Here is a 25,567-nt window from a genome sequence, read left to right as displayed (position 1 = left end):
TTGGAAGGAGTCATCACTACCCCTGGTATCTTTACAGGTATATGGGATCTGCTTGGCGAACTCATCGCTGATCTTTTCACAAAGTTTTGACTGAAATATATTGGGATCTCAACTGACAAAGGCATGTTGCCTTGTTCGGTTTAATTTTCTGATCCTAGTGAAACCGGATGGTTTTCAGGATCAGAACATCCCTGTCGCTTCGGGACTGAGGAAGAAATTTTATCTTTCGGCATGTCTTGAGTTGATGCAGATGAGCCCAGTGCATTCTTACAGCCTGACTGTCCGTGTTCATGCTGTTCAGGTCGAGATATTCCTAATGTGTTGTGTGTTCCAATTCCTGCTGATGCCGATTAAATGATAGGCCATCGATTGTTTACACATCAGGTCGACTGAACCGTGATTACTTCCTGATTGTTTGTCGTGAACAAGCTCAACGTCAAATTGAGGATGGTACCAAATTATATATATATATATATATATATATATATATATATATATATATATATATATATATATATATATATATATATATATATATATACATTCTCCTTTCCATGAGACCCAAGAGAAACATTCTTCCTGGCCTCTGATCTGATCCCATATGATCTGAAACCATCCTGAATCAGTGTGGATACAACATGATGGCTCAGAACCATGGACGTCTGATTCTGCAGAGCTGTCTTGTGCTGTAATGTCACACATGATTGGGATGTGTGATCCTGTTGGAATTAATTGGCACAAGAGCATTCACTCCCGGGATCTCAGAATCCCATCTTCTGGTGTTTCTGCTTCTCTGTGTGGATTTAGAGCAGTCTGTGAATGAGAACAAAATCATTATCAGATGGAATTATAATTCCTCAATTTAAATAAATTTTATTATTCATGTACTTGAGTGAAATGTGACAATCTCGATTTCAGTAACTTACAGCACTTGTTGTGATATTGGTGAATCTGGAGTGCAAGTGTGATGATCTGTAACACAAAGTGCAGCAAACAATACACCGTTAGAGAGTACCTTGTGTCACGTGACATCCTGTTTGATTTCACACAAGTTCTGAACAAAGCTTAATGAAGAATCAATTTGGCTTGTCATGTATGTAACCCCACACTGTTATGTACTGCATACATTAACTTACTTTCTCCCTTAACCTGATCCAGAATTGTCCCTTACAGTTGTCGACTCAGGTTTTCACTCCAGAGAGATGTAATGGATTCTGAATTAACTAAAACATAAACTAAACATTTTTAATGGACTGTGAATAGTCACCAGGTAGTCATCAAATGCATACCTGGATGTTGACATTGAGGCACACTACAACAGCAGTGAAAATTTGACATTTCACAATCACATCCAATTGCCGCCGGCATTTCAATAACTCATTCCAAGACGATGATAGAGTCGATGTCAATCCTGTAAAGAATAGCAAAGAGAGTGTTAAGACTTATTCTTACTTACGTTGATGTAAAGACAATGGAGGAGATCATACGTCCATCAAATGGGAGAGGAGGAGATTAATATAAATATCTCTGTCCTTCAACGTGAACTACAAAGACATTGGTGGACAATGAACAATATTTGTGAGATTTGAACTCATGTAGTTAACTCACTCTCACAAAACACACACACACACACACACACACACACACACACACACACACACACACACACACACACACACACACACACACACACACACACACACACACACACACACACACACACACACACACACACACACTTCCAGTGCATCTTGAAAATGAGCAACAAATTTATTTTGGCCCTGTGCAGGAGGCAAATATAGCTGCTGGACCACCTTCAGCAACACAGCTGACAGCTTGGTTTGATTATACAGCTTCACACAGGGGCCAAAAAGCAACTTTACTGTTACCGTCCATGCTACTATACCTGGGATCAGGCTCTAAATGAGGACAAATTCTGTTCCCAGAATCATTTCCCAGAACAGCTCACATTTGGCATGACAATAAATAAATGAATAAGGCTCTCGATCAAGCTTTGTAAAGATTTGGAGCATTCCTGCATGATCCAGTTTTCACACATGGCCAACTTCATATTTTTGCTTTCCACATTTGTCATCCACAAAGTATTTGGTTTTCAGTTGCAACAGATTCATTCAACAAAACCATAAATGTTCCACATGGAGAAGTGCTTTGAATTTTTTTGTTTAAATAAAAAGAAAACTACAAGTGCACTCTTCAATGTCACGACTGCCAGATATGCGTCTGCCCACAGTCATTATTACATCGTAAAAGATAGTTGTACCAAGTTTGATTTAAATCCCTGAACACAGATTCAAAATATTAAATAATTCTGACTGCCAGACCATGCGTCCAATCAGGTTCAAATTTAAAAACATATTCCCCATGGCGACTAGATCATAACTGTGACGTTTCATGTTGATTGATGAAGCGGTTCAAGAGAAAGAATTTTTCAAAGATTTTCGTTCTATCCAATATGGCTGACAGACCTTGTGACTGATTGATTATAATTTGTAAACACTCGTATCAGCAAGGCTTGGGGAACATGTGGGTGAAGTTTCCCCTCGATCTGTCAAGCCGTTCTGGAGACGATGATTCCTGAAGGTTTGAGGGTAAATCCAAAATGGCTGCCAAACCATGTGACCTATGATGTCATAGTTGGAGAAATTTTTGTTCCTCATGGATAGGTGATCATACCTGTAAAAATTCGCCTCAATCTGTTCAGCCGTTTCAGAGAAGAAGATTTTTGAAGGTTTTGATGTTAAAAACAATATGGCTGCCGAACCACGTGACCGATGACATTATCATTTTTTTTTCATCCCCAACACAATTTAGCCCGAGATTACCTTCAAAAATATTCATACTGATTGGATAAAGCATTCGATGTATGCAATTACGACGCGTTTCCCATGAGCAGTACTTCACATGTACAAGTTCCAATTTTTTCCATGAAGCGGTTTTTCAGAGTTGCAGAGGTCCAACGTTTTTCCTTTTTTACAACATGGCTGCCACACGATGTGACCTATGACATCTTAAATATCAAAACATTCCACATGAGTAGTCGCACCTATAAGGAAAATTTTGTGTCAATCGGATAAGCGGTTGCAGAGAAAACTAGCATGGAGAGATATAGGTTTGTACATACGGACGGATGGACAACTCAAAACCATAACGCCACTGGCGACTTCATCAGCAGAGGCATAAAAATTTGTCATATGAATCTTAAAATATTGTTGCGGGCCGGGGTTCGGCGGTGAGAACGACCGCGAGGTGGGGGAGGTTACGCCATCTCCCACCAGACTCCCCGGAATTGTAGGCCGTCGCTCCGGATAATTCCGTGAGCTGGCGGGTCGCTAAACCGACCGTGGACGCCAATATCTCAACCGCGTAGCATAGGGTCTATTTGTCTCTAACCAATTTACCTAATTAACTACGCGATTTCGACTACTGGGGGAACCACGCCCTCGGCACGTCTTGCTCGAACTGGGTCACTCTACCGACTGCGATAGAGTTTCAACTACCAACTACCAACAACGGTTCGGGTGCAGCCGAGCGGAAACTGCCAAAGCCGTGCCGGCTGGAATGAACGGATTATCGGGGATAAATCCCCACCTAAACTCAGATCCGAACAATGCTGGACCAATGAAGGAAAATACGAAAACGAACTGGGGACATTTCTACAATTGTTTATTTACAATAAAAAGACACAGGGAAGACTTATCGGGGATATGCAAGTAATATTTACAATGATCAAAAACAAACACTTAAACAGTTTCTACTTATGAGACGGGCCCACACGCACACACACACACAAATGAAAATAAACCCAGAGTTCTTTATTGGACCCTCGCAGCCGAGGAGATAGACGAGCTGGGGGTCAGAGTCTGGCTGGGTACCTGACGGTCGGAGGAAGGGGGTGCTCCGTGGTGTGGCACCTGGCAATGGTCGTTGGTTTGGTCCCCAGTCACACGTGTGGGACTTGTGGTTCGTAGCGGAGCTCGGGTGGTGAATAGCGGGGTCCACGGAGGGGGGTCAGGGTCGTTCTTTCCTTTCCTTGTAGAGGGCCAGCAGGGACATGTTCACCACCTTCACAACCTTCTGCTCAACTCTCCGCTTCAAAAGAACTGCACTCTCAACAACAACCCTCAGATCCCTATCCAAAACCTTGTCAGAAACCCGTGGAGAACTTCCCCCAAGACCTTTCTTCCTCACTCGACTCTCAACCACCACAACCCTGTCAAAAACCTCAGAACAACCTTCGTAATAACCCCCTTCCTCAGAGATTCCTCGGCAATTTATGGTCCTCCCTCAACGGGGAGGGCTCGCTTGTACACATGTCACTCCCCGCCCTAATTGGACAGGGTCCTATGGGTTCGCCCTTTCTGGGCGGGGTTTCGGTCCCTGCAGGAAACCCCACTTACTCTTCCATGCGGGTTCATACTTGTCAACCAACAGTATCAATGTTGCAAAGGTCGTCGTGAAAGAGTTAAAACGTTTGTGGAAGCTGAGAAACTGGAACCGCGAGATCCCGCCTCGGCACGTCAGGGTACGAGAAGGCAGCCGGTTGGCGGTGGATCGTGACGGGGGATGGGATGGTTGTTAGATGGCTTGTTAGATGTAATAACCTAACTAAAAGAAATCGCAACGCACGCCTTTGATTCTCCCACTAGACAAAAGGAAGGGGATCTGACTACACACATACTTAACGACGTAACTGACTTTTGGGACATCTGTATGTTGAATGCAAATGGTTTCCAGATCCGTAACAGCATATATATATATATATATATATATATATATATATATATATATATATATATATATATATATATATATATATATATATATATATATATATATATATACACACACACACACACATACACAGGGTGTCCCAAAATTCACCGAGATTTCGAAATTAAATAACATTTCTGTTTTTTAATAATTTGTTTTTCTTTTCTTTTCAGAATTTAGATGCACATTTGGAAATTACCCATGGAAAAATTCACAACTAAACAAAGACCCAAAATCGTGGAATTTTATTCTATATTTCAATGAAAAATTATTCTCACCCGAAGAGCGTGGACACCAAATAATTTCACGAAATTCAGAAATTTCTTGGCCATCACGTTCTCCTGATTTGATGCCTCCCGATTATTTTCTTTTGGGTTACCTGAAGGAGCGTGTATTCATCAATGAGCCCCATACAATTCAGCAGCTCAAGGACAACATCCATGAAGAAATTGGAGGGCCGCAGCCAGAGTTATTGTCCGTTGTTCTAGAAAATGCTGTCAAAAGAGCCCGTCTCTGCGAAGCCGAAAATGGAGGACATCGAAGCTGCATCATTTTTCATTAATAAAGGAAATTTATCTCCATTTTGTAAATTTTCTATTGGTATAAAAATAATCATAAATTATTAAAAACATAAATGTTATTGAATTTCTAAATCCCTGGGTGACTTTTGGGACACCCTGTATATTGTTGTGGTTGAGGAAATTCGCAAACCACCATTCAGGTCCCGTAGGTGAGATATCTCTGTAAGTACATGTGTAGTTAGCCCCAAACCCGTTGTTTAGAGGGAATAAATGTGATTCATTCGGGCTGCGACCCTTTAAGATAGCCGTTTTTCTGTTCTATCTTTATTTTGAGCCAACCACGTCTCAACTGCCATCACACAACAACCACCAACCGCAACGCCGCTTCACAACAACAACAACGCCAACAGCCACGACCTTTACCGTCACAACTCGCTCTCGCAACCATCGCATCACCGCCATTCCAAGCGTCACCGTGGCCAGGGACCACCACAATAAACCCTCCACCACCTTCACCTCTCCTCCTGCCGCCATTCCCGCACCGCTTGTGGGCACCGATCCTGGACTCGTACAGGGCGCGCGCCGAGCAGCGGGTGCAAAAAGCGGCCTTTCCGGGGAAGTCGGATCAGGAATGATTTACGCCCACTTCCGATCCGTACAATCATTAAGCGCGGGGCGATTTGGCCCCGCCTCCAGGCGCGTCGGAGTAGAATCGCTATATGCAAATTCGCGGATCAGGAATGATTCACGCCCACTTTTCCTCCGTCCAATGGGCGAGCGTGGCTCCGCCCCCGAGCCGATCCTGATCCGAAAATCTTCATATGGTTTCTCCTGCTCCACTACAAAGCGCCGAGAGCAGGGCGAATTGAGTAGGGATGTTTTTCTGTTTCGGGCTCGGGCGAGTCGTGGCGGCAGCGGAGTGTGGCAGCAGCAGTCAAGACGGGTCTGGAGGAGAGTCGGTCTGTCGGGGAGCTGCAGAGAGGAGAAGCCGGGAACGCGGTCGAGGGCGCAGTGGAGTCGCTCGTTGCGGGACCCAAGCAAGCCAGCTATCCTCTTTCCCCAGAGCATCAACAACCCCCCCTGTTTCCCCCGCGCTGAGATAGTGCGAAAAGGGGGCCCCGTTCCCACCCCATTCCAGGCAGTGCCAGCGAGGCCCGCGGAGGAGCGCGGAGTCGGGGCGCCGCCGCCATTTTGCGGCTCATCACAAGACGGATAGGCTCCACGCGGTTTCGGCCCCAGGCTCGTCTGCCCCCTTGTCGTAGAGGGTGGCCCTATTTCTTTTGATTTTGAGTATATGTGTTGTCGGCGCCGTCTGTAAAGTAAAACCGTGTAAGTGTTGCCGTGTGCTCGCGTAGTCGGTGGTAGATCTGCATTGTGTTTCTTTTGTTGCATGTGCTTTTGGTGCATAATTGTGTTTCTTTTACATTTGCTTTTGGTGCATAATTGTTGTAATTGTATATGTGTGCTTTCCGTTTGCCGCGGAATAAATGTGAATTATGTTGAACTGTTTTTCCCGTTTCGCTTCGTCTTTTCTTTAATTGAATCTCCATCTTACTTCACGTAAAGGGTTGGTAGTGGGCTAAAAAACGCCCGGCAATTAATCGGAACCGTCGAGGTTGACGATAACACCGCTCGGTTATCCCGATAGTACGGAACGGGTCGCTTAAAGTGGCCCGTGTCCGAAGTCGACCTGCGGGGAGGTGCGATCGCCCGGTCTACCCTCCGTGTGGGTACTTAGGTAGGTCGAATTTGGCGAACAACCCTATCCCACGCGGGGGGCCGATTGGCACGATCGTGGTGAGGCCGAAAGGCCCACCCGTGACTAGTTCCCGGCGTTAGTCCGAGAGGGTCACGACGGGATTGTCCGTCCGGTGAGCGACGTGCCGCGATTCGAGTTACGTGGCCGCTCGCACGCCGGCGGGCGCGAATCCGCAACACTGGTGTCAGGAGTGGGATACAAACTCATCCCCCTCCTCGCGGCACTGGTGTCGGAGAGCGGGAAAACGGGCTCTCCTGTCTCCAGCTAAATTCACGGGAATCGGTCCAGGGGTGAGAGGAGCGACCCCCGATTCCCTCCAAATTACGAGCGATTTAAATTAACCCTTTACGAGAAATAAGATGGCGTCTCAAGGTGAGCGGGAGCCGGGGGTATTAGGTATGTGTAGTCATGTAGGATCCATGGCCCAGGTCGGTTCTTTTTATAATTATAACCCCACCACTAACTGTGGTCAGTGGGAGCGGCTTGAGCACGAACGTTGCCGGCAAACGGAGTCACACAATGGCAGCGCGATCGCACCTCAGCGCAGCAAGGAGCGGGCTGATAATGGCACAGCACGAGGCGTGAGCTCCCAGTCACCGGTTCAAGGCATGTGGTCACGGCATGTGCCATGGCAGGCATGGCAGGATGACTATGCGAGCATTGGCAGGCTTCAGACACAATTGGGGGATGTCTTGGAAAAGGTGAAGCGTTATGAAGAATATATCGAGGAGGTGCAAAGTGGAGTGGACGAGTCACAACGGCACGCAGACGCGCTTCAGAAAAATTACGTGTACAGGGGGACACAGCGATTGGACGATTTACTGGAACGAATTCGGTGGCAAAAACATGACTTGGCCAATAGAGTCGACAAATTATGTGGGAAAAAGAATTTGGTAGTGTTTTATACCCGTCATTTGGAATATGCAAAGAGCAAACTGAACAAAAGAATAGAGGAACAGCAGATTGGTATCTCCCAGGAAAGGAAACAATGGGAGGAAGAATGGAAAACCGAACTTGAAAAGAAACAAAAGGAGCACGACTTGGAAGTAAAACAATTCATGGAAAAATTATTGGAGCAAGCAAGGCGGTTCAAAGAACTAGAGGGGAGAGTGAGGGAAATACAGTTGGAAGATAAAAAATGTGAACACGATGGGGAGTTGGAACAATTGAAGGAAGAAATAAGAGCAGGCAATCAGGAAAGAGAAAGCCTAGAATGGAAGATAAAAAGAGGAGAGAGACAGCTGGAGGAAAGGGCGGAGGAATTGCTTGAAAAGTCAGAACAGTTCGAAGAACTGCAGGGAGAATTGAGGGAGGAAGGAGAAAGGAAAACAAAGCTCGAAAAGGAAAAACGCGAACAAGATGGGGAATTGGAACTACTGAAGCGAGAGGTAAGGGCAAGCCAGTTTAAAAGAGAAATCCTGGAACGGGAGATAAGAATGGGAAAGGAATGGCAGAAAAAACTAAATGAATACAGTAAAAAAAAGGGACGAATTGAGGAGGGAAGCGGTGGAAAGAAGAGATGAAATGAGTGAAGAAGCATGCAAATTGAGGGAGGAATTAGAAACAAAAACTTCTGAGATACTGAAACACGAAAACAAAGAAAGAGGATTACAAGACGAACTGAGGATGTTAAAAGAGGAAAGGAAGAGAACAGAGAATGAAACGTTAAGGAACCACACTGAGCAGATTGAACAATTAGAAGCCAAAGCAAAGTCGGAGTGTGCGGAGATGAGAAAGGAATTGGAAAAGAAAGTTTCTGAGTTACAGAAACACCAAAACAAAGAGAGGGAATTACAAAACGAGTTGAGGATGGTGAGAAAAGAAAGAACGACAGCAGAGAATGAAACGTTAAGGAACCACAGTGTACGGATCGAACAGCTGGAAGCGAAGGCCAGATTAAAGAATGAGATGCAAGAAAGAGTTATGATGGAAGAACGAATCAGACAGGAGAAGGAAGTCAGCCAACTGAAAGAAATAACGAGATTGCAGAATGAGGAACAAGGAAGACAGTGGAATAGGAAATACAAAGAACAAGGAATGAGACAGGAGAAAGAAATCGTTCAATTAAAGGAAACGATGAGATTGCCGAACGAGGAACAAGAGAGACAGTGGAATAAAAAACTGAAAGAGTATGAATTTGAAACTGAACGACAAAAGGGAAAAAATAGGTTGGAATACGAGGAGAAGTTGAAGGAGCAAGGAATGAAGCAGGAAGGAGAAATCAGGAGATTGAAGGACACAAGGAGATTGGAGAGGGAAGAACGAGAGGAACAATGGAATAGAAAACAAAAAGAACATGAATCTGAGGTTGACCAATTGAAAGAAAAGCTGAGGCTGGAGTACGAGGAGATAGACAAAGAACAGCGAATGAAACAAAATGGAGATGAACCAAATGAAGAAAACCATGAAACTGGATAAGGAAAGACAGGAGAGGAAACAAGGAAGAGTAATGAGACAGCAGCAAATGAAACACAAAAAGGAAATTAACCAAATGAAGCAAACCATGAAACTGGAGAAGGAAGGACAGGAGAGGAAACGAGGACGAGTAATGAGACAGCAGCAAATGAAACACAAAAAGGAAATTAACCAAATGAAGCAAACCATGAAACTGGAGAAGGAAAGACAGGAGAGGAAACGAGGAAGAGTAATGAGACAGCAGCAAATGAAACACAAAAAGGAAATTAACCAAATGAAGCAAACCATGAAACTGGAGAAGGAAGGACAGGAGAGGAAACGAGGACGAGTAATGAGACAGCAGCAAATGAAACACAAAAAGGAGATTAACCAAATGAAGCAAACCATGAAACTGGAGAAGGAAAGACAGGAGAAAATAATTCGGGGTACGTATTGGGCGAGAAGCGTGACGGTGACCGAGAGGGAAAAACTAATTGGGGTGATGGAGACGTGCAAGAGGGAGATAAGAGACGAGATGAAAGGAATTGCGAGGGAGAGAAAAGAACAATTAAGACGGAAAGCAAGGATGAGGTACGCGGAGATCGTGAAAGAGCAAGGAGTGAAACAGAGGGAAGGACGGGAGCGACTTAAGGAGAAAGCAAGGTTGACCTACATAAAGATAAGGGAAAGACGCCAGAAAGAAGCAGAGACTAATAGACACGAGGGGACAACAGAAACTAATAAATGTACAGAGACACGGGAGATGGGAACGATAGAGGGAAGACTACACGATGAAGACAGGGTTAGAGACGCACACACACACACGGAGGTAGTGGAGGACAATGGGGGTGAGCTGGCGGACTGGGTGGAGACCCAGTGCGAGCAGCTGGATGGCCTCCTCCAGGAACGAGGGGAGGGAGTATGCCCCCTTGAGGCGAGTCACGACCAGGTGGGTTCGGTCATGCTTTGCGAGGTTGAGGGGACGGGTGCTGTGGACAGGTGCACGACAGCTTGGGGGATATAGAGGCCCCGGAGACCCTTGTGGGGACACGAATCCCCAGTGTGGTTGTCCTGGTGTGTGTTGTGCAAGGTGTGAGTGCGTCCCCGTGTGTGGAAGCGACCCCGTGTGTGAGTGGTGTGGTGGCAAGTGTGCCGAAGGGCGTGATCCCCAGCACGCCGTGTGTGGATGAGGCACCGCAGGCGAGTGCCCCCGCGTGTGTGAGTGGAAGGCCGCGTGTGCGCCAGAAACTGCACGCGTGTGCGAGGCACGGTGTATGAGGGAAATGGCACGAGTGAGTGAGCGGCCGAGTGTGAGAGAGACAGTGTGTGCAAGGTCGCTTTATGTGAGGGAGATGACGGTGGGCATGCGTGAGCATGCAGCCGCGTCTCCCGGGGTGAATGTAATGGAGTGGTGTATGAGTGTCGTGACACGCAGGTGTGCGTGGGTCGAATGGCGACGACGGCGACATGTGAGGGACAAAAGCCGGGTAGCGGCTGTAGCTGTTTCGGGAACCGCGCCGGGTTCACCCAGCAGCGAGCACGAGGTCCGTGCTGTACAACGCACGAGGCCCCCACGTGCTCGCTTGCGGGAGTGAAGTCCCGGTCCGGAAACGCACGCGGTGGATTTGCCGATCCCGCGGATGGACAAACTTTTGGCAGGATTTCGGATTTGGACCGGACGGGTTCTCCACACGGGCGTGTGTGTTACGCTCCAACGGGCAGAGCACATGTGTTCGCGTGGGGAACCCCTCGAGACGTGGGGCTTGTGTTTTTTTTTTATGCGCACGGTGACGTCATGGCTGCACGTGGGGTTGGAATCCGGCAGGAGGGGTATCCCTGCCGGATGGTACCGTCCAAGGAGAGACGAGGTACACGTGCAGCTGCATGACCTCACGGGCAGGTGCAAAGTGCGCGAGCTGTGAGTTTCCGCGCTGGTGCTGCGCATGTGAAAAAAAAAAAGCAAGCCTCGCTTTCGGGTGAAAAGGATTCCCGGGCAAGGGGTGGAAGACACCCTTACCTGGGCACAGGATGAAACTAGTTAGGGGGAAGGGTTAGCTTAGCTAGACCGACTTCATGGGGCAGGGGTAAGTCCTCATGGAGTCCGTGAAATGGATTGGGTAGAGGGATTTAGTCAGATTTAGGTGGGGAAATGAGTTGATGACATTTTGGAGACAGTGACACACTTTGGATGTGTAGAGGGGACGTAGTTTAGCTACGTAGTGTTAAATGGAACGTGCTATAGTTTAAGGGACGACGTGGGAGCACGAGTTAGTTAGGGGTTGTAGTTAGAAGGATGGCAGAATTCAGCGGTGTGTGTGTTGAAGAGTTGGTGAGTGAGGTGGAAGCATGTGCTTGGTGAGTGAGTGAGGCCAGCGGGGCTGTGTGAGTGGAGCGAATGGGGAATGCATGGTGCGATGAGTGATTGGGGGGAGGAGTGACTCCCGCCCAAGGGACCCCGGGGTCAGTGTAAAGTAAGTTAGCTGGGTTAGTCAAATTACAAAATGGAGGTCGTTTTGCTGTTGGTGGGAAAATAGGCTCGAAACCCGTTTGGAGGGGTGCAGGAGGCTCGGAGGCAGTGTAGTGCCCGGGGGTGCCAACGTAGGGGAATTGGCAGAGGGTCGTGCCTGCCAAAGGGAGCCACGCGTCCCAGCCATGAGACCGTGTGAGGGCACGGAAATAAAATTGGGGGGCAAGGCCCGAAATTGTGAGGACACCAACACAGGTGACGGGAATCTGGGTTGTTAGAACCAATAGTTTAAGCGAGGGGCGCTTGTTGAAAGCCCCGGGGTAGTTTAACAGTGAAATCGTTAGGGTAGATTAGGAAGTGTACCCCTCTGCACCATCCATCCCCTCGCTCTCGTTGTGGGCCGCTGGACACACTTTGGGTTAGATCGCTGAACTCTGGGGAGGCCATCCTGAGGCTTCGTTGGGCCTCGACACAGGACGCTAGCTCTCCCTTGTTCCCCTTCGGGAAGGGAACGTAGGGGTTGGGAGTAGGCTAGGTGACAGGATAGGTTAGCCGAACAAGGACGATAAAGGGGGTTAGGGGACGATTTATAGTGGGGAAGTAAACATAAAAACAACAAAAAAATAAGTTGGGGCTAAATTGTGTTTTTTACAAATTAAGGGGGTGGGTATGGACAGTGACAGGCAAAGGCGATAGGTTGGGACGGAGACCGTAGGGTAGGTCCGAGCCCGCCTTCCGAGTGGCCAGCACCACCGCACTCCCTCCACCAACCTCCACTGCAAGGCAAAGGCCGGCCCACTTCATCGGCAGCTGTTGTTTTGCTGCAAGGCCTGTGCCAGCTGGATCGTCTGCAGCTGTTTGCTGCAAGGCCTGTGCCGGCCGGATCATCTGCAGCTGCTGTGCTTCACGGCCTGTGCCGGCCAGATTGTCTGCCGGCTGTGTTTGCCTGCAGCGGCACTGTTCTGCCGGCTTTGTTTGCCTGCTGCCTTTGCCATGCCATGCCCACTGCCCCTGTTCTCCAGCCCCGTTCAAGTTTGCTTTGCCCCCCCCCCTGTTCATTTCCATGTGTGCTAGGATCAGAAAGCAACAGTTTGCAAGGTGCCAGAACTGCCCTGTTGGCAGCTACAACACGGGCCTGCAGTGGCGGCCCGTGCACCGTGTTTGCGTCCATCCATTCATTCATCCATCCATCCATCCATCCGTTGTGTTCATTGCGTGTGCCACTTGAGCTGGCACGGAGACTGCGTTTGTGCAGCCCATGCACCGTTGTGGTTCACTGGGTTCATTTCAAAAGGGAAGGCCTTGGACTGCGTGTGAGCAGCCGGCCACGTTCCTTGTCACCTGCATTTTTTGAGCCAGAGACTGCATGCGAGCAGCCTGGCTCCCTGCTAACTGCTTTCTTTTTGCAGAGTCCATTGATCCTGGGCCATGATTTAGTGTAAAAATTTTAAGTTAAGGTTAAGATGTACTGTACATATGAGTGCGCCCCCGGCATGTATGTCTTAGCGCCGGCAATTTTATTTAAGTCGTCCGTGTGAGTGGGTTTGTTTAGTTAGTTACTCAGCCCCCAGGTTATTTATTTTGGGGACACGAATACCATGAATGTCGCACTCAGGGATCCGTAGGTAAAACGTACTAGGGGAGAACTACACATGATGGCACACGAAAATTTGACGACTCGGGACGAGTCTGTAAAAAGGGGAGGGGGTAGTGTTGTGGTTGAGGAAATTCGCAAACCACCATTCAGGTCCTGTAGGTGAGATATCTCTGTAAGTACATGTGTAGTTAGCCCCAAACCCGTTGTTTAGAGGGAATAAATGTGATTCATTCGGGCTGCGACCCTTTAAGATAGCCGTTTTTCTGTTCTGTCTTTATTTTGAGCCAACCACGTCTCAACCGCCATCACACAACAACCACCAACCGCAACGCCACTTCACAACAACGCCAACAGCCACGACCTTTACCGTCACAACTCGCTCTCGCAACCATCGCATCACCGCCATTCCAAGTGTCACCGTGGCCAGGGACCACCACAATAAACCCTCCACCACCTTCACCTCTCCTCCTTCTGGCGCCATTCCCGCACCGCTTGTGGGCACCGATCCTGGACTCGTACAGGGCGCGCGCCGAGCAGCGGGTGCAAAAAGCGGCCTTTCCGGGGAAGTCGGATCAGGAATGATTCACGCCCACTTCCGATCCGTCCAATCATTAAGCGCGGGGCGATTTGGCCCCGCCTCCAGGCGCGTCGGAGTAGAATTGCTATATGCAAATTCGAGGATCAAGAATGATTCACGCCCACTTTTCCTCCGTCCAATGGGCGAGCGTGGCTCCGCCCCCGAGCCGAACCTGATCCGAAAATCTGCATATGGTTTCTCCTGCTCCACTATAAAGCGCCGAGCGCAGGGCGAATTGAGTAGGGAGGTTTTTCTGTTTCGGGCTCGGGCGAGTCGTGGCGGCGGCGAAGTGTGGCAGCAGCAGTCAAGACGGGTCTGGAGGAGAGTCGGTCTGTCGGGGAGCTGCAGAGAGGAGAAGCAGGGAACGCGGTCGAGGGTGCAGTGGAGTCGCTCGTCGCGGGACCCAAGCAAGCCAGCTATCCTCTTTCCCCAGAGCATCAACAACCCCCCGTTTCCCCCGCGCTGAGATAGTGCGAAAAGGGGGCCCCGTTCCCACCCCATTCCAGGCAGTGCCAGCGAGGCCCGCGGAGGAGCGCGGAGTCGGGGCGCCGCCGCCATTTTGCGGCTCATCACAAGACGGGTCGGCTCCACGCGGTTTCGGCCCCAGGCTCGTCTGCCCCCTTGTCGTAGAGGGTGGCCCTTTTTCTTTTGATTTTGAGTATATGTGTTGTCGGCGCCGTCTGTAAAGTAAAACTGTGTAAGTGTTGCCGTGTGCTCGCGTAGTCGGTGGTAAATCTGCATTGTGTTTCTTTTGTTGCATTTGCTTTTGGTGCATAATTGTTGTGTTTCTTTTACATTTACTTTTGGTGCATAATTGTTGTAATTGTATATGTGTGCTTTCCGTTTGCCGCGGAATAAATGTGAATTATGTTGAACTGTTTTTCCCGTTTCGCTTCCTCTTTTCTTTAATTGAATCTCCATCTTACTTCACGTAAAGGGTTGGTAGTGGGCTAAAAAACGCCCGACAATTCATCGGAACCGTCGAGGTTGATGATAACACCGCTCGGTTATCCCGATAGTACGGAACGGGTCGCTTAAAGTGACCCGTGTCCGAAGTCGACCTGCGGCGAGGTGCGATCACCCGGTCTACCCTCCGTGTGGGTACTTAGGTATGTCGAATTTGGCGAACAACCCTATCCGACGCGGGGAGCCGATTGGCACGATCGTGGTGAGGCCGAAAGGACCACCCGTGACTAGTTCCCGGCGTTAGTCCGAGAGGGTCACGACGGAATTGTCCGTTCGGTGGGCGACGTGCCGCGATTTGAGTTACGTGGCCGCTCGCACGCCGGCGGGCGCGAATTCGGAACAATACATATACATATATATATATATATATATATATATATATATATATATATATATATATATGTATATACATACACACACACACACACACACACACACACACACACACACACACACACACACACACAAGTCTGAAGACGACGATGGTTCACGAGCGGTATTTGACGATGTAGATTGTTTCAGAAGTCAAGGATGAGACAATGTGATAATGTTTGACCAAGTTATAAAAATGATCAACATGATGTGGTACGGGTGACAGGTTATTCGCTGCAAAATGTCGAAAACCCGGTTTCGTTCAACAACTTAAAAAATTTGACCTTTGCATAACCTTTAAAGGTCACAAAATAATGTTGTGGACATTAAAATAAGGAAACAGGATACGTGCTATAGCTTATTGGAGTTAGTTCGTCGAAGAAGGTCGAAAACCCGGTTTGATTCGCACAACTTTGAAAATTTGACCTTTGTGAACTTTAAAGGTCAAAGGTCAAGGATTATGACCTTTGGTGCAAAACTTCCTCTGGAACATTCCAGGAACAATATAACGTCATATAGGCTATATGGCATTTCGCACTCCTCGGATTATCCATACTTTGATGAAATCAGCGTAAAAACAAACTTGAAGGGGGCGCCACGGGCAAAGGTGTTCGAGATAGAGAAAAATGGTTTCAACACTTTAGGTGGGGAATGACCTCAAGATTATGCATAACAATATTGTCATCCTAGCTCTCAAAGTTTGCGCGGTCGTATGATTTTTATGTCAAAATTCGAAATTTTCTAAGTTTGTGACCTTGTGACCTTGACCTTGGGACGAAAATGAAAAATCGAGCTCCGTGGGGCTATGCAGGTGCCATTGGGCTAACCAAATACCGAAACCCCTGTCAGACTCGACAAACCCCTCGGAGAAGATGAATTTTTATGTCAAAATTCGTAATTTTCTAAGTTCGTGACCTTGTGACCTTGACGTTGGGACGAAAATGAAAAACAAAATCGAGCTCCGTGGGGCTATGCAGGTGCCATTGGGCTAACCCAATACCGAAACCCCTGTCAGATTCGACAAACCCCTCGGAGAAGATGGATTTTTACGTCAAAATTCGCAATTTTCTAAGTTCGTGACCTTGTGACCTTGACCTTGGGATGAAAATGAAAAATCGAGCTCCGTGGGGCTTTGCAGGTGCCATTGGGCTAACCAAATACCGAAACCCCTGCCAGATTCGACAAACCCCCAGGGAGAAGATGCAAATTGAAATCGGCTACCCCCTAAAAACACAATTCGCAATTTTCTAAGTTCGTGACCTTGTGACCTTGACCTTGGGATGAAAATGAAAAATCGAGCTCTGTGGGGCTATGCAGGTGCCATTGGGCTAACCAAATACCGAAACCCATCAGATTCGACAAAACCCCTTGGAGAAGATGCAAATTGAAATCGGCTACCCCCTGAAAACACGTTTTTTGGGCGTGGCTCCGCCCATAATGGGTGCACCACGCCCATTTTCAGGAAAACACAACTCGATCATGATATAAACCTCTCTCCAAAATTTTATCAGGATCGGATCAAAACCCACGGAGCTATGCTCGGGACAGACAGACAGACAGACAGACAGAAATAACGAATGTAGTGGTCACTTATTTTTTTCGTGAACCAATATACATATATATATATATATATATATATATATATATATATATATATATATATATATATATATATATATATATATATATTTAATTATGAAAATCAGGAGATCATGATTTCGGATGCAGCCTCTGGCGACTGTTTGCATAATTGCTGGGAGCACGGCTGTGCCGCTGATGCAGGGCCCCCTACTTCCTCGAAGCTTGTCCTCATTTTGCCGATCTCGGAAGGATGACGGACTGAGTCAAGACACCTGGTGTTATTTAACATCAGAACAAGGGCTCAAACTCAAGACCCTCAGATCTTGTAGGCGATATTGGTATAGGCAATTTCCATTAGCGGCGATATTATGACGTCACCTTTTTTTCTCGGAAGAATTTCCAAAATCGGAGATGGTTACTGCCTGCGCGTGGGCTTTCTGCATATACAGGGAAAGTTTCACGAAGATGCGATGAAAACTCTGGGTTGTGAAACAAAAAATAGGAATGACGTCATAAAAATTGATCGACGTCATAGTGATGTATCATACGTGCGGTAATTAATCTCTGCTAATGCCCTGTTCGATTCCCGCAAACAGAATTCAAAAAGCTTGCCTCGTTTCGGAGATAATTTTTTAGGCGATTTCCATTAGCGAAGATATTTTGACGTGATAACTTTTTTCTCGGAGGAATTTTCAAAATCGGAGATGGTTACTGTCTGCGCAGGATATTTTTACATGTATATGCCAAGTTTCAGGAAGTTTCGGTGAAAACTGTAGGCTGTGAAACAAAAATGTCCACAAGAAGAAGAAGAACAACAACAACGTGAGTAAGACTTGGAGATCCTCCACGAAGATCTAAAAATTAAGGAAATAGAGCACATCACTCCTGTGCTGGTAATTCCTTGCCAATATCACATGAAAGCCAATGCCGCTGTTCGGAGAAGTCACCAAGCCGATTGTCATGTCTCGTCGTCATGTGTTCTGTTGTGGATTTTAAATATCCAGACGGTGTGTTTTTGAAAACAGTCACCCAATGTGTGTTCGTGAAATTCCTTATCACTGTCCTGGTTGGTTTGGTGGGGGTCACTCAATCGATGGCCTTAAAAGGCTGAGGCTAAAACACTAGGTTTGTGATTCTTCAAAGATCCATGCGAGCCATCTGTCACCGTTTGTGAAGTGTTGGTGCCACTTAGTGGCATTATCTATCCTTTACTGCCACTTAGTGGTGTGATCTCGTCGTGCAGCCAAAGTTGCTGATGTCCATGATCCTGGAATGAATCAAACTCAAAACACCACAAATGTTGCACCAAGGAACACCAGCATTCACCAACGAAGCGGTGACTCGGACACCGATTCTTAGTGAAAGACGCAACAGGACCATTGACATCCAAGAGCAGTTTAAAGCAGACTGGACAGCCATGTCATGTTCAAATGTGGTGGTGTGCTCGCTGATCAATTGTCTGGTCCAGATTTGAGTCTTGATTGAGTCGGATTCAATAAAAAGTTCCTGTTCCGGGTTTCTTCACGTGTGATACCGGTTCTTGAGTTTCTCCCTCCAGCTCACCAAAGTCAATTTCCTGGACCAAAAACTTGTGTTTTATCGTTTTGCTTTCATTCCTGTGTTGTCGGTCACATTTTCATCCAATCTTTCCGCACTAAACTGAACCTAGACGTGTTGAATTGTCGAATTTGCGTCCATGTTGAAGTCCAGCCAACTTCTCTTGTGGTCGGCCAGTCGGCTTGTTGCTTCTTTCTCTGTTTATACCCTGTTTATACATATGATGAAATAATAAGAGATCCCACTATTCTCACCCACCTTATTGTCAGGTCGTCCCAGGAACATTTTTGGCTCAATTATCTCACAAATCGGCTGGACAGGCCTGACGTTCAACTGAAGATGGCAAGAATCTGTAATTTAGCCAGGATGCCGTGATGACTCGTGAATACTATTCGTGAATGAGGATGTTTTTTATCTTTGCAGAGAGTGAGACTCAAAAGCTTGAATGAAAGGACCTCAACAAAAGGATTGTTGAGAAGGTAGAGAGTGGGGGGGGGGGGTTCAGATGGTCCTTTCGGAATGACATAGTGAGAGTGTGACAATTGTCAGGATTGCAAGACATGTTCCAAATGTTGGACCAGTTTGTGATTTTACCCAGATCTGCAGAGAGTGAAGAGGCTGCTACTTGCCGATCTGAGGGATGATAGATGGTGCAGCAGAGAGTGGAGTCATCAGCAAAGAGATAGAGGATTTTCCAGAGTCAGAGAGATCATTGATGAAAAGCAGAAAAAGAACAGGGCTCAGAACACTGCCTTGAGGAACTCCAGCCTGGACAGGAAGAGGGGATGAGACAATTCCATTAAGGGCCACACGTTGGCTGCGACAGTAGAGGAAGTCTGCGAGCCACGAGTGGAGATGTCCTTGGATGCCATAGGAAGAGAGTTTGGTGAGCAGGGCAGGGTGCCAGACTGTATCGAAAGCACGCGATATGTCTCGGGAGATGGCTCTAATCTCATGTCTGGCACTGAGGACCTCCATCCATTGTTGAGATAGCAGCAGCAGCATATCCAGGGTAGAGTGACCTCATTGGCTGCCAGGTAGGTATTATTTTGTCGGGGCACAACTATGCTGCTGATGCCATGCCCCTATACCAGCACATTGGTATTCACTTTGCCAACCTCAGAAGGATGACAGGCTGAGTCAACCCGACCTGGTGTTAATTCAGTAGCCAACAGGACTCAAACTCCGGACCCTAAGATCCCAAGCCAGACACCCTAACCACAAAGCCAACACCAGGCTAAAGAGGTTTGTTCACAGTGTTCAAGTAAATTAATTCCAGGTTTTACCGCCATTTTACCCAGTGTCTATTACACCACTCAATCGGACACCTTGCATTAGTTCATCGTACCCATTGTTTGTGTCCTTTATCACGTCCTTAAAACGGTGAGTTTCCTGTTTGTAATGATTTTCAATTTTGTTTGGCTGCCAGACAAGGTTAAAATATTTTCTCATTCCTCTCTGTGCATGCGCAATCGGGATGGATTCAGAGACAACGTACGGTAAACTGACAGACATGGCTTCCTATTCTATTAAATAAGTTATTCCTGATTATAAACTGACGATCAGACGGACAGACGGATGGACATGAACCAATTGCTTAACCCCGCGTTTCGCTTCGCGTGCGTGGAGTAAAAATGAAACGGAGAGTAGAGTGGTGAATGCGCTGAGTAAATGTGTGTGCCTTCAGACACACATGGCTGCAAAATGATCGCATGTAGTCAGCTTCCCTCAGAAGAAGGAAGGAGGAAGATAGAATGAGAGATAGTAATTGTGGAAGACTTATTACTGCTGTCAAAACAAAGTTGTGGAAAGTCGTAACTAACTTATCATGCGATATAGAAGCCTTGACATTTGTGAGCTACTACATTCTGAACAGCTATGCTTTATCTTTATTATCTAAAAATGGACAAAAATTCATTATAGCAACCAAGAAGTGGGTAAATAAATAATGTTGATTAATATTAGGTGACAAATGGTTGATCGATTTTTACGTGGGAATACATCTAAAGCTCATTCTAAACACTGACTCACTTACTGACTGACTGATGTTAAAGTTCAGAACCTTCCGGGTGACGTAGAAAGCTGATATTTTGCGTGCCGATGGTCATCGAAGCCGATCCACCAGGAAAAATCACAGAACCGTCGGAAAGCATCCGGAAATGAAAATATAAATGAACGAAAAAATTAATGAAAATAAATTAATGAAAGATCAAATGCAGGTGAGCGACCCGAGACGATGGGGAAGCACGGTAATTTTGTGTGCCGACAGACATTGAAGCCAACACACCGGGAAATATCAGAACTGTTTGAAAGCATCTGTAAATAAAAATATAGACTAGAAGGGAACTCGGGAGAGCACGTACCTCCGCCACATAATGCTTGATACACGAGAACATATCGGGCCCAATACATTTTTGAAATATCGTGCTATCCAGTACTATTGTTGTGGGGCCGAGTTTTGGCGGCGAGCGCGACCGCTAGATGGAGCAGTAGAGTCGGCTCCACCGAACACCCGGAATTCAGATCGTCACCCTCGGATAACTCCGAAGGTACGGGTCCCTTACAGGACCGTGAATTGTCAATAAGCCAACCGCGTGGGCACAGGGTTATTTGCCAAACTTCCAAATACCTAGAGGCCCACGTGGTGAGTTACCGAGTATTCACACCCTCGACGGGGCTCGAACGGGACGAGCCGTTACCGTGCTCGGCCCGTGCGTAACCCGAGCGGATGGTTACCGAGGTCCCGTCGGTCCAAATGTACTTCTACAGCAGCAACGGCCTTTTTAATTTCCCAACACGCACCGTGTTAAACCAATGAAGAAAACACAGAAACGAGCTGATACATTCAACAAATGGATATTTATTTACTATAGGTGGGGAAGGAACACATAAAGGGCAGAGTTATCCGACCATAAGAAATGCAGTATGTACAAGGCAAAAAGCACTTAACAGTTCCTACTTAAAGATGGGGCCCCAAGGACACACACACACGTACACAGATACCCAGAAAAAAAAAATGGACCTTCCCTCCTCGTGCGGTTTGGCCGAGATGAGCGAACCAGACCGGCGTCGAGATGCGACCAGCCCAGCGCCAGCGAGATGCGACCATCCCGGCGTCGACGAGAGGCGACCCACGCTCCAGCAGACGAGAGCAGCGTCGAGATGCGACCAGCGTCGAGAGAAGCGTTCAGCGCTCGAGCGGACCAAACGCAATTATCCTTGTTCTTCTCGCGCTCGTCCCGACAACCACGCTCCCCGCCTGTCCGATCGCGCCGCAACCTTATTTCCACTTGTCCAGGGGGGGCAGGGGGGGAGGGGGGGCTCCTCGCTACCCGCTCTCCCTCACTGGACGGTTTTGGCGCGCAAATGTGCTCATCGCCTCTGTCATTCGCCGAAACGGGTGCCAACTCCGCTGATTGGACCGGAGGGGCGTGACGGCCGTCGAGGCGGACCACCCTTCAAACAAGGAGAGTAATATTGTCCTGCGTGGGCTCCGCCCACGTACGTGCTGACACGCACGCGTGCAATGGTGCCGGTGGAGGATGGTGGGAGGAATGAAGGCAGGTGTGTTGTTGTAGTTATAAGAGGTGTAAAAATGAAAGAAAACCCTGACTATAAATAACTCCGCAGCGCACGACCATTTAATTCCCATTCGACTAGGGACGGGACCCTAACTAGAAACACACACTTATCGAAATAACTAAGCTACGGGGACGGCTGTCTGTCTGTGTGCACAAGGCTTCCAGATTCTTAACAATATATCGTTTTTGGCTTTATCTCTCAATAGTGAAGAATCACTATATATTAAATGATTCTCGTATCCAGATCTGGATTCGGATCTTCACCAAAATCGAATCAATTCGTCCTTGCCACACACCCAACCTGTCCACTAAGTTTTATCCGAATCCGTCCACAACTTTTTGAGATATTGTTCTATATATCGTTATTGGCCATATCTCTCAATGGTGAAGGAGGAGGAGGGGAGGCGGGGGAGAAGGAGGAGGAGGGGAGGCGGGGGAGGTGGAGGGAGAGGAGGGGAGGGGGAGGGGAGAAGGGGGAGGAATAGGGGAAGGGGGAGGGGGAGAAGGGGGAGGAGGAGGAGAAGGGGAGGGGAGGAGGAGAAGGGGGAGGGGAGGAGAAGGGGGAGGAGGAGGAGGGGAGGTGGGGGAGGAGGAGAAGGGGGAGGAGGAGGAGGGGAGGCGGGGGAGAAGGAGAAGGAGGAGGGGAGAAGGGGGAGGAGGAGGGGAGGCGGGGAGAAGGAGAAGGAGGAGGGGAGAAGGAGGAGGGGAGAAGGAGGTGGAGGGGAGGTGGAGGGAGAGGAGGAGGGAGGAGGCGGGGAGAAGGGGAGGGGGAGAAGGGGGAGGAGGAGGGGGAGGAGGAGAAGGGGGGAGGGAGGAGAAGGGGAGGGAGGAGGAGGAGGGGAGGCGGGGGAGGAGGAGGAGAAGGGGGAGGAGGAGGAGGGAGGCGGGGGAGAAGGAGGAGGGGAGAAGGGGGAGGAGGAGGAGGGGAGGCGGGGGAGGAGGAGAAGGGGGAGGAGGAGGAGGAGGAGGGAGGCGGGGGAGAAAGGAGGAGGGAGAAGGGGGAGGAGGAGGAGGGAGGCGGGGAGAAAGGAGAAGGAGGAGGGAGAAGGAGGTGGAGGGGGGGCGGGGGAGGTGGAGGGAGAGGAGGAGGAGGCGGGGAGAAGGGGGAGGGGAGAAGAGGGGAGGAGAAGGGGGAGGAGGAGGAGGGAGGAGGAGGAGGAGGGGAGGAGGAGGAGGGGTAGGAGGAGGGGGAGGAGGAGGAGGGGGGAGGAGAAGGGGGGAGGAGAAGGGGGAGGCGGGGGAGGTGGAGGGAGAGGAGGGAGGAGGAGGCGGGGAGAAGGAGGAGGGGAGGAGGAGGGAGAGGGAGGCGAAGGGGAGGAGGAGGGAGGGAGGAAGAGAGGGGAGGGGAGGAGAAGGGGGAGGAGGAGGGGAGGAGGAGGAGGGGGGAGGCGAAGGGGAGGAGGAGGAGGGGAGGGGAGGAGAAGGGGGAGGAGGAGGGGGAGGAGGAGGAGGGGGGAGGAGAAGGGGGGAGGAGAAGGGGAGGGGAGGAGAAGGGGAGGGGAGGTAAAGGGGAGAGAGGAGGAGAAGGGGGAGGGAGGTAAAGGGGGAGAGGAGGAGAAGGGGGAGGGAGGAGGAAGAAAGGGAGGAGGGAGGAGAAGGGGGAGGGGAGGAGGAGGAGAAGGGGGAGGGAGAGGTGAAGGGGGAGGGAGAGGTGAAGGGGGAGGGGAGGAGGAGAAGAAGGGGAGGAGGAGGAGGGAGGCGGGGGAGAAGGAGGAGGGAGAAGGGGGAGGAGGGAGGAGGGGAGGCGGGGGAGAAGGAGAAGGAGGTGGAGGGGAGGCGGGGGAGGTGGAGGGAGAGGAGGGGAGGAGGCGGGGAGAAGGGGGAGGAGGGAGAAGGGGGGAGGAGAAGGGGGAGGAGGAGGGGGGAGGAGAAGGGGGGAGGAGAAAAGGGAGGCGGGGAGGTGGAGGGAGAGGAGGGGGAGGAGGCGGGGAGAAGGAAGGGGAGGGGGAGAAGGGGGAGGAGGAGGGGGAGGAGGGGGAGGAGAAGGGGAGGAGGAGGAGGGGGAGGAGAAGGGGAGGAGGGAGGAGGAAGAAGGGGAGGAGGAGGGGGAGGAGAAGGGGAGGAGGAGGAGGGGGAGGAGGAGAAGGAGGGGAGGAGAAGGGGAGGGAGGAGAAGGGGGAGGAGGAGGGGGAGGAGAAGGGGAGGAGGAGGAGGGGGGGAGGAGAAGGGGGAGGAGAAGGGGGAGGGGAGGAGAAGGGGGAGGGGAGGTAAAGGGGGAGAGAGGAGGAGAAGGGGAGGGGAGGTAAAGGGGGAGAGGAGGAGGAGAAGGGGGAGGGAGGAGGAGAAGGGGGAGGGGAGGAGGAGAAGGGGGAGGAGGAGAGGTGAAGGGGGAGGGGAGGAGGAGAAGGGGGAGGGAGGAGAAGGGAGGGGAGGGAGGAGGGGGAGGAGAAGGAGGCGGGGAGGGGAGGAGGCGGGGAGGGAGGAGGAGGGGAAGGGGGAGGAGGAGGGGAAGGGGGAGGAGGAGGGAGGGGGAGGGAAGGGGAGGAGGAGGGGAAGGGGAGAAGGGGAGGAGAAGCAGGAGGAGAAGGGGGAGAGGAGAAGGGGGGAGGGGAGGAGAAGGAGGAGGGGAGGAGAAGAGGTGGAGGAGGTTCCGCTCTGATTATTACCAAAGGCGTCAATGAACAGGTTCATTACTTTAGTGTAAAACGTCGCTCCAAACAAGACAAGTGTTATTATTATTTTTATTTTTTGATCATCAAGTGAACTCCGCCATTCGGGAAGATGGATTCTGAATCGATCGTCACCCCCAACCTCCCAACCCGGTTTTTTTTTCAACTTTTAAAATGTCTTTCAACTTTGGTGGTGCACAATGAGATTCCACACGGCACAGTCATTCTCTTCTACTCATCCGGTGTGTCCCCCAACCTCATCCGGTGTTCCCCCCAAACCTCGTCTGGTTTGCCCTCTCAACATCCGTCCCAGCAAATCCCCCTTCTCACCTCTGCATTCTCCCTCCCTCTCGCACCCCTCGGTCCTCCCTGTCCTTCTCGTACCTCCCTCTCCCCGCGCCCCTCGTTCACCCCCATCATCCCCACATAGTATACACATCCTCACCCACATTTGTCTTCATCCACATCCACCCCTGCCCCCTCAACCCCACCACCCCTGCACCCTCACAAACACACGCACCTTATCCTAGTTATTGTTTTGTTTTGGATTCCCAGAACAATGAAGATATTTTGTCCATCTTTCCTCGGGGCGAAACCCGAACATCTTGCGGACAGATGTGTGAAACTGTGGAAACGAACATTGTGATTGTAAGTAAGAAATGAGTGAGTCGTGACGAAGGTGAACGATCCGCCGTGTTACATCCGCTGTGTCATTCGACGCACCTCGAGTAAAGTGTAAAATCGATTTTAAATGCGTAAATACAAGTGACGGATTTTTCGGTGTTTGTTTCCATG

The 25,567-nt window shown here is 49.2% G+C and overlaps 1 protein-coding gene across 3 annotated transcripts; it reads right to left on the bottom strand.

The window, feature by feature from the left end:
* Positions 1–537: 537 nt before the first annotated feature.
* On the bottom strand, positions 538–25,407 carry LOC147017437 (uncharacterized). Of its 3 annotated transcripts, none has more exons than XR_015049501.1 (4): positions 25,293–25,400; positions 1,290–1,411; positions 927–972; positions 538–813 (listed from the first exon to the last, which is right to left on the bottom strand). XR_015049501.1 is itself a non-coding variant. In XM_085847098.1 (4 exons), the coding sequence occupies exons 1-4, from the start codon at positions 25,237–25,239 to the stop codon at positions 695–697; spliced, it is 309 nt and encodes a 102-aa protein (XP_085703224.1). In that variant the 5' UTR covers positions 25,240–25,407; the 3' UTR covers positions 538–694. The 3 variants fall into 3 exon arrangements, 1 of the variants encoding a protein (XP_085703224.1); XR_015049500.1 differs by lacking the exon at positions 25,293–25,400 and adding an exon at positions 25,103–25,165; XM_085847098.1 differs by having other exon boundaries at positions 25,218–25,407.
* Between the last annotated feature and the right edge of the window lie 160 nt (positions 25,408–25,567).

The sequence above is a fragment of the Eptatretus burgeri genome, chromosome 11, assembly GCF_056783735.1.
Source record: "Eptatretus burgeri isolate ZD-2024b chromosome 11, Ebu_testis_v1, whole genome shotgun sequence".
In the NCBI taxonomy this organism is placed as follows: domain Eukaryota; kingdom Metazoa; phylum Chordata; class Myxini; order Myxiniformes; family Myxinidae; genus Eptatretus; species Eptatretus burgeri.
Note: the sequence above shows the minus strand (reverse complement) of the source record. Positions and strands in the feature narration are given on the sequence as shown.

Bases quoted from the DNA above. Each gene is read 5' to 3' on its own strand.
- LOC147017437 (XM_085847098.1), bottom strand. From the start codon at position 25,239: ATGTGGATGAAGACAAATGTGG. The intron at 973-1,289 runs GTATGCATTTGA...TTTGTGTTACAG, and splicing joins GCCTCAATGTCAACATCCAG to ATCATCACACTTGCACTCCA. The intron at 814-926 runs GTAAGTTACTGA...TCTCATTCACAG, and splicing joins CCAATATCACAACAAGTGCT to ACTGCTCTAAATCCACACAG.